General features: G+C 40.0%; 1 protein-coding gene across 11 annotated transcripts in view; it reads left to right on the forward strand.

Moving 5' to 3' along the window:
• The window catches only part of Rnf111 (ring finger protein 111), a 76,274-nt gene that overhangs the window by 52,013 nt on the left and 11,568 nt on the right, over window positions 1–12,693 (forward strand). For 4 of the 11 annotated variants that reach the window (XM_075965330.1, XM_075965332.1, XM_075965337.1 and 1 more), the window contains exons 7-10: window positions 2,127–2,382; window positions 7,616–7,964; window positions 10,016–10,141; window positions 11,748–11,874. In XM_075965330.1, the coding sequence (XP_075821445.1) occupies window positions 2,127–2,382; window positions 7,616–7,964; window positions 10,016–10,141; window positions 11,748–11,874 (858 nt within the window). Of the gene's footprint in view, window positions 1–2,126; window positions 2,383–7,615; window positions 7,965–9,988; window positions 10,142–11,747; window positions 11,875–12,693 lie in introns of all 11 variants that reach the window. The other 7 variants (XM_075965327.1, XM_075965329.1, XM_075965334.1 and 4 more) reach the window with 3 other exon arrangements.

Genomic DNA, 12,693 nt, shown 5'->3' on the forward strand with positions numbered 1-12,693 from the left:
TCATGACAACTGCCTGATTCAGCTTCTTTCTCCCAGCATTCTGTTCTGTCTACTCCGCCCACCTAAGGGTTGGCCTATCAAATGGGCCAAGGCAGTTTCTTTATTAATTAACCAATGAAAGCAACAGATTAGAAAGAAATCACTCCCACATCACACACACACACATACACTTGTGTTGCCTTCAGAAAGAGTTTCCAGTGATGTGTGTGTAGGTGCTGTCAAAGTGAGTATAAGTCATATTCTTGAATGCTAAATTATTTGAATTTTTAAATTAAATCTTGGTGTAGAAAGTTTAAATTATTACAATTCTGTTCACTTTAGAGCAGTGTTTCTCAATCTCAACTTGTGTGTCGTGACCCCTGTGTGAGGTGGGGGCGGGGTGGGACGACACTTTCACAGGGGTTGCCTGAGACCATCAGAAAACATAGATTCCTAACAGTAGCAAAATTATAGTTTTGTAGTAGCAACAAAAATAATTTTATAGTTGGGGATCACCACAACATGAGGAACTGTATTAAAGGGTAGCAGCATTAGGAAGGTGAGAATCACTGATTTAAAGGAAAGGTTGGCTTAGTTCACAGTTGTCTTATGTTTAACAGTCTGGTACTAATAGTATGAACCCCAGAATCACCCTTTCTGCCTCTCCAGGGCTGAGGTTATAGGTGTGCACTTAACTTGTCATGTGGTTTCTGGAGAAATCAAACTCATAGCTTCCTAGCCACATGTGACTCTTTGGAGATAAAATCGTTAGTGCGTCGGCTCAAAGACAGGTATATTAACCACACCTGGCTTTATACTTTCTTTGGAAAGCTACAAGTATACTGAGCCTAACTGGTAGACAACATCTTTAAATTACTTAAGAGTCGGGGGAGGGGGGGAGGCAATTCTTGCTTTAGAATTTGCTTTAGAGTAAGATCCTAGTATTTGCTTGGGATTTTACTTCGGGAGAAGTTGTTTTTTAGAGACAGTGTTTCTTTGTGTACGTTTGGCTATCCTGGAACTCAATTTGTAGACCAGGCTGGCCTCAATCTCCCAGATATGCCTGTCTCTGCCTCCAGAGTGCTGGGATTAAAAGTGTATACCACTATTGTCCAGCAATTATTATAGGGTTTTAACTAGCACATAGTTGTGTATATTCCTCTGTGTGGTAATTTGATACGTGTATATATAATGCATGGTGATCAACAGAATAGCCTGCATGTCCATCACAAACAGTCATCATTTCTATGTAGGGAACTAAAGACTTTTGTAGTTATTCTGAACTACTCATTGTTATTAACGAAAGTTACCCTAGTGTGTACTTTGGACTTTTTAAGTCACATGCTTTGAGAAAGAAAATGTTAACTTTTCCTAACTCACTATGTAGATCAGACTAGCTTCTAACTTACAGACATCCTCCTGCCTCTGTCTCCTAAGTATCACCATGCCTTGAGCCCCCCCCCCTAAGAGTTTTAGTTGAATGTTATAAAATAATGCGAAAGTTTGGACACACAGGTTCTAATAGCAAGCATGCTGTTCAAGGAGCACTACAGTTCTGATTAGAGTTTAGAGGAAAGCAGGTCTGCTTTCAAACCCTCTTTTCATTTGGTCTCAGTTGTGCATAATGTAATAAATAAATCTTTAAAATGTTTTCAGATTATTTTATGTTTATGTATATATTCCTACTTGTCTCTGTGTACCACATTCATGCAGATGTTCAGGGAGGTTATAAAAGGAGCATCAGATCCTCTGGAACTAGAGTTTCAGGTAGTTGGGAACTACTTACTGTGGGTGCTGGGAATCAAGCCTAGGTCTTCTACAAAAGTATTGTGTTTTTAACCAATGAGCTATCTTTTTAACCCCCCCAAAAATCATACAATAACATATTAGTTAAATGTTTATCTTGTATCTTATACTTCATTTAAATAAAGCCAATTTCACATTTTATGTGTAAAAATGCTAATTTTAAAGTTTAGGCTTTGTATAGTATTATCTTTGTGTTTGATTTTTCTCATACAAAGAATTACCATTTCCAAATTATTTGAATATCTGGTTTTCCTAGAGAGCACCAGGGATATTTTGTCATGTGACATGAAATATTTTTATAAAACTTTAGAAAGGTAAACTCTTAATTGTTCTTTACCCAGCAGGCATTGCCAGTTGATCTGAGCAGCAGCGCTCTCAGGACTCATGGAAGTGGGGGTTTCCATGGTGCATCTGCCTTCGACCCCTGCTGTCCTGTCTCTTCTTCCCGAGCTGCAGTCTTTGGCCACCAGGCTGCTGCTGCCCCGACTCAGCCTTTAGCAATAGATGGCTATGGTTCAAGCATGGTTGCGCAGCCCCAGCCCCAGCCACCTCCACAGCCTTCTCTCTCATCATGTCGGCATTATATGCCACCTCCTTGTAAGTATAAATTTTATGGGCAAAGAAATAGAGTATGTAAATGAACCTTGTAATGCCTCCATTGAATTAGAGTAATCATAGTTTGTCATTTATTTGGCTTAAGAATGGGAATTACTTTTTCCATACAGTTGTGTGTGAAGTTGAGATGTATTGAGTAGCACCTTATATTTGTAAGCAAGGAAGTTTTAAGGTAAATACTTTAATTTTTAAGAGTAACAGGAGAAATGTGAAAGTTTTGTAATATTTCTAGGCACAATAAAGGAAATTTTATTCAAAATTCTCAAATTTTATTCATAGAATTCTGAGTTAACTAAGGCATAAGAGAGGGCTGTGACGGAATAACTTGCTATTTGGAAAAAGAATTGTCTGTTCATTTGTTATGAGCATCTACAACTACTCAGCATGGCAACTCTAAGGAAATTGGAATCCATTAGATAGCCTGAAATTGATAACTCTCCTTGGGCTATGTAACATAGTACCTTGATTGAGTCTTAGCTAATTATGAAGTTGAAGCTTAACAAATACTTGGTGTAGAAAATACAAAGTTTAAGCAGTTTTCATACTATAAGTGACAAGTAGATCTGGTTTTTTTTTTTTAACCAAAATTTCTTTTATACAGAGTATAATTGCATTTCTACAAGGTATTATAGGTAAAGTGTTGTATTCATAAATAAGCTAAGTGAAACGCTATACAATAAAAGAAACATCAATGGGGCAAATATAAACATGAATGAAGATTCTCCTGATTTCCCACGTTTCATTGAGCATCAGAACCCACCAATCTGGCTGGGCATCTGTGGCACACGTTTTTAATTCCAGCATTAGGGAAGCAGAGGCAGGCGGATTTCTGTGAATGCGAGGTCAGCCTATGTAAACTATATAAACTGTTTATACAGTGAGTTTCAGGACAGATAGAGCTGTTTACACAGAGAAACTCTGTCTTGAAAAACCTAAATAAAACCAAACAGCCAATCTTTTAGTCCTTTTCTTGAACTTTATTCTGTATCCACATTCTCTACATCTCATTGGATCCTTGGATTTTACTTCATTTCCAGTGTGACACTCTCCACGAGTATATTATTGGCTGCTGCTTTGGGGATTGAATGTGTTTCTGGATGTCCATTGTTAGTGCCACCGCAGCTTGAAGAAGCTTCCCTTCTCTGTGGCAAGTGGAGCTTTTAGGAAGCAATTTCATTTTTTTTTCTTTTTTTTTTTTTTTTTTTTTTGGATTTTTCAAGACAGGGTTTCTCCGTAGCTTTTTGGTCCCTGTCCTGGAACTAGCTCTTGTAGACCAGGCTGGCCTCGAACTCACAGAGATCCGCCTGCCTCTGCCTCCCGAGTGCTGGGATTAAAGGCGTGCGCCACCACCGCCCGGCAGGAAGCAATTTCGAAAGGAAATTAAATTTTAATGTGTAATTGATAGGCATCTATATACTTAAACAGATTTTTCTGGTTGGTGAGAACACCCATAACTTCCAACAGAAGATGGACTATGGTGGTGCATGCGCGTAATGCCAGCACTTAGAGTTGGAGGCAGGGTATTGGGAGGTTAAGGCCAAGATAGGCCACAGAGCAAAACTTTCCTTCTGCTTCAAAAAGAGCAAAAACTGCTGGACATTGTGGCACATGCCTGGAATCATAGCACTTGAGAGGTTGAGACAGAATAATATCTTAAGGTTGAGGCTCCTCTGGGCTACCTAGTGAGACCCTGTGATGAGAAGCCAAACCAAAACATAATTAAAAGTGACTGAAAAGGAATGGGAATGAATAGCAGGTGGCCTGTATAGGCAGCAGTCTGTGCTTGTTACATAAGTCATCTCTTAGAATGCTCACTGAAGAGTTAAGGGGACCCATTCAAAAACAGAACTGACTTTGTAAAACTTGTAAGTGTGGTGTTGGAAAGCTCTGAAAGATGCTTGGTGTGAGTTGGAGAAAGGTGATTAGGAATTAGAAATAGCGTAACAAGTAACTTCTTTGTCACCTGAGTTCTGGAGCTGTGTGCCCTCTTGAAGAGCAAAGCATTGATTTAATAAAAAAGACTTTTAGAAAAATTGAAACATGAAGGTGGGCAAACAAAATAGTTTTAAAAATTATAAACCATTTTGGGAGTACCACCACTCCAGAGGCAGAGGCAGGTAGATCTCTGTGAATACAAGGTCGGGCTACATAGCAAGACCCTACCCTATCTCAAACTAATAAATAAGTAAATGGTGGAAAAAAATAACCAAAAAAATAAATGATGTATTAATATAACCAAGTGTTCCCCTGCCCTCCACACATATGCCCTCAGGTGTGCCCACTGACTCACAAATAAATACAGTTTTACGAATTAAAAAATATAATAACTTGGAGAGATGGCACAGCACTGGCTGGTCTTCTAGAGGGCCCAGGTTCAATTCTCAGCACCCACAAAGCAGTTCAAAACTAACTGTCTATAACTCCAAGGGATCTGACACCCTCACACAGACATACATGCAGGCAAAACACCAGTGTATATAAAATACAAATAAATTTTTAAAAATTGAATTAAAAAATGACTTGAAGATAGTCCTCTGTTGATAAACTATAAGGTAACCATACTCCAAACTAGAGCACTAGATCATCCTCAAATGACAGGTTAGGAGAGGACGGTCAGTAAAGTGCTTACCATGCAAGCATGAGGACCTGAGTTCTATTTCCAGAACCCATGGAAAGCTTAGTATAGTGGCATGTGCCTGTAATCCAAGTGCTGGAAGATAAGGTTTATTGGCCAACAGACTTAAGTGCACTGAATCAATGAACCCCACTTCCCAATGTGAAAACCTCTCAACAAATAGAGTTATCCTATTTAGGGTTTCTATTGCTGCAATGAAACGCCATGACCAAAAGCAACTTGAGGGGGAAAGGGTTTATTTGGCTTACACTTGCACATCATAGTCCATCACTGAAGGAAGTCAGGACTAGAACTCAAACAGTACAGAAACCTGGAGACAGGAGCTAATGCAGAGGCCATGGAAGCGTGCTGCTTATTGGCTTGCTTCTCCTGGCTTGCTCAGCCCACCTTCTTATAGAACTCAGGACCACCAGCCCAGGGATGGCATCACCTACTATTGGCTGCGTCTTCCCCCTGCAGTCACTAATTTAAAAAATGCCCTACAGCCCGATCTTAGGTAGGCATTTTCTCAATTGAGGTTTCCTCCTTTTAGATAACTCTAGCTTGTGTCAAGTTGACATAAAACTAGCTAGCACAAAAGTTAGTAAGAATGACACTTGATGTCAAACTTTGGCTTACATACACACACTAGTATGTCCATGTGTGCACACACAAAAATGTGCAGACTCACTAAAGAATACTGTTCTGCTGGGCATGGTGGTGCATACCTTTAATCCCAGCAATTGGGAAGCAGAGGCAGATGGAGCTCTGTAAGTTCGAGGCCAGCCTGATCTACAGAGCAAGTTCCAGGACAGGCTCCAAAGCTACAGAGAAACCCTGTCTTGAAACACACAAACAAACACACTTTCCAATGAAATGAAGTTTGTACTAAAATCCAAGGTTTCTTATTTCTGTTTTTTTTTTTTTTCCTATTTTCACTGTGTTGATCAGCTTGGCTTGAATTTAAGATTCTCCTTCTTCAGTCTCACCTTTCTAGGAGCTGAGATTGTAGATGGCACATTCTGCATAGATTGACTTTTTTTTTTAAAAGTCAAGTAGATGCAGGTTTTTTGGTAAGAGAGATGAGTATTCCAACAATGACTAAGAAATGTAAAGATTTTTGTTGAAGATATGAGAGACAGCATCTTGTTAAGGGCTTACTTTGTGGCATTTTCCTGACCTACGTGCCTTACCTGTCTGTAGCACAGGCTGGGACATGAGGTGTGGAAGGCAAGGTCAGCAATAGAAGTGTTGCACACTCGTGTTTAGGAGACTGAGATTCCCTTTCCTCTGTACAGCACTCTGATGGTAAATCATTAAGGGAAGTGATACATGTTTAGGAAGTAGCTACATGCTTGAATTCCAGCACCCAGGAGGCAGAGGTGGGAAGGTTGCAAGTTTGAAGTCAGTTTGGATTATGTAGCAAGGCACTGTATCAAAAAACAACAACAAAAAGTTATAATTAATGGAAAAACATTTTCATTTGTATTGTTGTGTCCTGTAGTCTTCTCCCTCTCCAGTTTATGGACAGGACAACTGGCTGCAGAAAAACAAAAACTCATTTGATAGGAGAATAAAGAGAATTTGGAAAAATGTCTATACTTTTTATTACAAAATTTCCACAAAGACAAATAGTACTTTAAATAAATAGGAAAATGCCAAATAAACAGTCTAAGAATACAAATCAATAATTGTGGGGAAAAAAAGCAAGTGATTAGAAAATAAATTATTTTTCTTATCATATTTACCTTTTTTTAAAAAATGTACATTGGTGTTTTGCCTGTATGTCTGTGTGATGATGCCGGATCCCCTGGAACTGGAGTTACAGACAGTTGTGATCTGCCATATAGATGCTAGGAATTGAACCCCGGTCCTCTGAGCCATGTCTCCAACCCCTCATATTTACTTAAAAATTTTAGGCCCAGCACTCAGGCGGCAGAGGCAGGCAGATCTCCATGTTAGAGCCCAGCCTAGTCTGCAGAGTGAGTCCTAGGACAATCAGGGCTACACAGAGAAATCCTATCTCGAAAAACAAAAAATTTAGGGCCCTGGAGTGATGGTTAAGAATGTATACTGTTCTTCCAGAGGACCCAAGTTTGGTTTCTAGCGCCCACGACATGTAGCTCCAGCTCCAGGAGTTCCAGTGCCCCCACAGGCCTCCATGGGCACCTAAACATACAGCAGTCACAAAGACACACACACACACCACATGTCTAAGTAAAAATAATGAAAATTAAATCTTTTATTAAATGTTAGGTTGATTGTGTGAGGTCAGTTTATACGTATACTGTGTCTTATAGATGAGTATATTATGGTATCCTTTACAAGGGTGTTTTATTAGCAGCTATCTGTATTTAAGGTAATTTTTTCTGATACAAAACTCATAAATTTTACTGTAGATGTGGTCTGAGAGTGCATGCATGTGGGGAGGGGGGAGTGAAGAGGGAACAACACATAGGGATGTCATCTCAGCATTTATCAGTTTTTATCAGGGTATTTTTTCCAAAAATTTTAGTTCAGTCTCATAATAGATTGTTGTACATTGTAATGCTGTTAATGAAGTAGATGTGTATGTATTGACAGGAAACACTTTTCTTGCAGATGCTTCCTTAACAAGACCACTGCACCATCAAGCCTCGGGTTGCCCTCACTCTCATGGAAATGCCCCTCCTCAGACTCAGCCTCCCCCTCAAGTGGATTATGTTATTCCTCATCCCGTACATGCTTTCCATCCTCAGATATCTTCTCATGCAGCATCTCACCCTGTGGCGCCCCCGCCCCCAACTCATTTAGGCAGTACAGCTGCACCCATCCCTCAGCATCTTCCTCCAGCTCACCAGCCAATTTCACACCATATTCCAGCCCCAGCACCTCCAGCCCAGAGACTGCACCCTCATGAAGTGATGCAGAGGATGGAAGTTCAGAGGAGGAGGATGATGCAGCATCCAACGTAGGTCTCATGGTTTTAAGGAAATTGTGCTTGCTTTCCTTCTTGTTCCTTTGATCTTTCACATATGAAATCTTTTGTGTTTTGAAACTAGGTTTCACTGTACAGACCAGACTGTTCTTGAATTTATGAACCTCCTTCCTTAGCCATACACCATCATACCTAGTGGGTTTATGGTCACGTAAAACAAGACAGAATTACTATAGAAAATCTTTAGTGTCTACCACTGGCTGAGCTTTATCCCCAGCTGGAGAGTTGCCAACCATAAAATAACTTTATTGTGTCCTATCCTGCATTGTATATGTTGACCATGTGAGTGTCTTCAAGCAAATAAGTCTGTGTTTCTAATATTTGATATCAACTTTGATTCTGAAGAACAAGATTGAAAAATGTCTAAGATTTGATTTGATTTATCATGTTATTAACAAGAGGAAAGAATAGTAATAGAACTTTCTAAAACTGGGTGAGTGATGGTGGCACACGCCTTTAATCCCAACACTCAGGAGCAGAGAAAGGCAGATCTTTATGTGTTCAAGGCCAGCTTGGTCTACAAAGCTACTTCCAGGACAGCCAAGGCTACTCAGAGAAACCCTGTCTTTAACAAACAACAAGAAGTTTCAAAAACTGACATAGAACTTGGCAGTGGTGGCACACGCCTTTAATCCCAGCACTTGGGAGGCAGATGTACGCAGATCTCTGTGAGTTCAACGTCTACAACATGGTCTACAAGAGCTGGTTCCAGGACAGGCTCCCAAGCTACAGAGAATCCCTGTCTCAAAATAAAAAACCAAACAAACAAACAAACAAAAAAAAACAGAAACTGACATGAAAGCTTGGAGTATAGCTCAGTTGTGGGGGGGAGGGGCGGGTGGTTGCCTGGCATGCTTGAAGCCCTGAATTTAGTACTCTGCATTGCTTAAGGACTAGGCATGATGCCCTACTTGGAGTTGAAAAGTAGAAGAGGATCAGAATTCTATTCAAGACCAGCCTGGGCCACATAAACTCCAGTCTTAACAAAGTCTTAATAACCTTCTAATAGTATAGTCCCCCATATTTATAATAAGAAAATGTTTTCTTTTGACAATTCAGGATTTGGTATTCACAATCATCTGATTTATGAATTATTAGGACATTGGGTTGTGGCCCAGTGCACTGTCAATTTTTGTAAATAAAGTTTTATTAAGAAACAGCTTAACTTTTTTATTCACATATTGTCTTACATTTTTGGAATGGCAAAGACCTACCTGGTTAGTTTTTTCATAGATTGTATGACTATAAAACATACTGATGTTTTAATGGTCAGCCTTTATAGAAAATGTCAATGAAGCCAGCAAGATGGCTCAGTGGGTAAAGGTGCTTACTGTCAAGCCTGAGAACCTGAGCTTGATCTCCAGGGCTAAGTGATGGAGTGAGAAAACAGATTCCTGCAAACTGTCTTTTGACCTGTCTCCAGGGGGCGGTGGGGGGGGGGGGGACTCCTCATATTCTTATTAAAATGATTGAATTTTTTTTAATGATTGTAGTAAAATAAAATTTTCTCTTGTCCTGCTTTATATGTTTATGTGAAGTAGCTAACTGGTTTAAACACACTTTTTAAAGTTTTATTTCCATTCTGCTGTTCTCCTAATTAAAATACCTATTGTAGAAGTTTTAAGGGAATGCCTAAATTACCATTTTTGTGGAATGTTTTCGTTTTGTTTTAAGGATCTTACTGTGTAGCCTTGGCAGACCATGAACTACTTATGTAGACCAGGCTAGCTTCAAACTTAAAGAGACCCGGCTGCCTCTGGCTCCCAAATCCTGGGATTAAGTGCTTTCACCACCATTCCTGGAGTCTGGGATGTTAATAGATTGGAGATAGTAGAGTAAATGAGCAGTAAGTTTGTGTGGAGAATTTCATGTGTTTTTTAATTTAATAATTTATGGTACATGTTTATAAGTATAAATTTTATCATGATTATATATTTTCATAATTTTAACAAGTGTTTTTCACATTAAGAAATAACCAATTATTCACTTATTTCCAGTGGTCTTTTTGTGTTCTGTGTTTCCAGGCGGGCACATGAACGTCCCCCGCCCCATCCACATAGGATGCACCCAAACTATGGCCATGGGCATCATATTCATGTGCCTCAAACCATGTCCTCACATCCTCGCCAGGCTCCAGAGAGAACTGCCTGGTCAGTATTTTACTTATTTCAAACTGTGCTAAGCAGCTTCTGGTAAAACTGGGGAGAAATCCCTTATAGTGGAATGCATATCACAGAGAGCAGCTGTGTAGAGGGACAGTTCTGCTGGGAGGAACTGTCTGGGGAGTGAAGTCTGGAAAGACAGAGGAGGATCTTGAGTTCTGGGGCAGGAGTCTCCGGAAGCAGGAAAACAGCTGTTGATTTTGTTTCTTTTGTGCCAGGTAATAACTGTATGGACTGGGAACATTGCAGAATGATAACTCATGTTAATTAGTGTATCCATACCTCAATATTTATCATTTAAATGTGATGGCATTTAAAAATCCCCCTTTAAACAGTTTTGAGTGTATATCTATTGCTTTCTACTCATCTATGAGGAGATGCTGTAGAAACCCAGAACTTAGTCCTGTTGAAGTGAATGCTTGCATCTATTGATTATAGCCTGTGTTCCCATGTGCCTCTCCTTCCTAGCCACACTCTTCAGTTCTCTACAACCGTGTTTGACTTTGACAAATTCTATATATAGTTGAGAGGACTTGTATGTGGAGTTTTCCATCTAGACCTCCAATCAGCTCTGTCCTGCCAGCCACTCCCAAATAACCACAGAGACTTAATTATAAATGCTAAGCCTATAGCTTACGCTTGTATTTAGCTAACTCTTACACCTTAAATTAACCCATTTCTGTTCATCTTTCTGCTGCCCCAAGGCTCATTTACCTCATTTATTTACTTCCAATCCTATGTGTTCTTTGCCTCCTCAAACTACCTTGACTCCGTCCTTCTCCCTAACATTTTCTCTGCCTCAAAAATCCTGGCTAGCTATTGACCAATCAGCTTTTTATTAATAATGAAAACAACACATCTTCACAATGTACAGAAGAATTATTCCACAGCAAGGAGTAGAGTATTTCTTCTGTTTTCATTAGTGTCTGCTATGGTCAGACTCCTGATGCAGCCATGCTTGCCTGACTTCCTTTTCTACCTCCCTTGTCATGGTTATGTTTGCTTCACTTGCAGTGTCCACCATTGAAAAGAGAAACCTAGTTTGTTCTGGAGAAGTGAAATGGGTTTTCATTACATTTTCATTTTAATTCACTTGCAGTCATTGCAGCAGCACAGAGTAGGAGTAAGCAAGTGGAGCTTCATTATGTACCATGTCTGCCCTTCTTGTGGGGTCACTGCTCAAGGTTTTAGGTGTAGAAGCTCTTGTAATTGTCACCGACACCAAGAACCCAGCAAACAAAAGCCTGGGGAGCATGTGTCACATTCTGATGGCCCAACAAAGTCAGCTCTGTTGGTGTGCTCCTTGAGGAGAGAAGGGACTCTAGGAACCACTCTGTCTGTCCTGCTTTTATGACTGAGTAAAACTGAATTAAAAAGCTTTTCTGATTATACTCACAAAATGGAGCTTTTTGAACATTTATTTCTGAAATATACTTGAAGTTATTAGTAAAATTTGGGGGGAAGGGTCTAAGTTACATTTGCCTTAACTTTATAAGTAAAGAAACATAAGGATTATTGAAATTGCTTCTGTTTCTCTTGGCAGTAAAGAGACTGTAAGGAAGGCACAAAGATAACTGCTCTTGCTCTTTCTTAGGGAACTGGGGATTGAAGCTGGAGTGACTGCAGCTACCTACACGCCTGGCGCACTGCACCCTCACTTGGCCCATTATCATGCCCCTCCTCGACTTCATCACCTACAATTAGGAGCACTTCCTTTAATGGTAAAATGGGAATTTTAAACATTCTGGTGCATTTGCCTTCTAAAAGTAACTTTTTATTCTAAATTAAATATTGTATTAAAATATTTCAGTACAGTAAACATTTTGCTAGAATTTAGAAATCATTCCACTAATTAGATATGGTACTATGAAAAGATATTAGATATTTTGAAATCTGAGTCTGTTGTAAAATATACTCTTGATGTACAAAGTGAACTTTTCTGCACACCGATAGAGATGAACATGACCTGCTGTCACTGAGATGCGTGCATCAGTGATTTGCCAGCAGTGGATTGGGTCTGCTTTGATGCCCTCATGCTGTTGCTGCTTCTCGCTGACAGGTGCAGATTGTGTTGCTACATTGTTGAAAAAAAATCTATATAAAACTAGATACAGATGTGAGGAGAAAAGGGAGTTCTCTGTTGTACAGAAGGCACTGTAGAGAGTTCTCATTGTCCCTTGTCCTAGGCTTCTGTGGACTTCAGGGTGCTGCCTTTGCAGAGGTTGATACTGGTCAGGAGCTGTCTAACAGCACCAAGGACTAAGAGTCCACGTAAGCTTGTGTCTCCAGATGTGCCAGCTAGGGTAGCTCAGTGCCAGCATTTGCCCAGCTCTTGTGAGCCTGTATTCACCACCAGAGAGATGGAGTAGGGAGGAGGGGGTTAAAGGAGGAGGGGAGGAAGGAAGGAAGTAAAGAAGGAGAGAATGAGAACACAAAGCTGCTTCGACAGGAAACTGGGGTCTCAGCAGCCACAGAAGGGGAGTTTGTTGTTGCTCTTGTTTTATTTTGAGATAGGGTCTCTTTCTGTAGCCTTGGCTGTC

Source organism: Microtus pennsylvanicus, chromosome 3 (assembly GCF_037038515.1).
Source record: "Microtus pennsylvanicus isolate mMicPen1 chromosome 3, mMicPen1.hap1, whole genome shotgun sequence".
NCBI lineage: Eukaryota > Metazoa > Chordata > Mammalia > Rodentia > Cricetidae > Microtus > Microtus pennsylvanicus.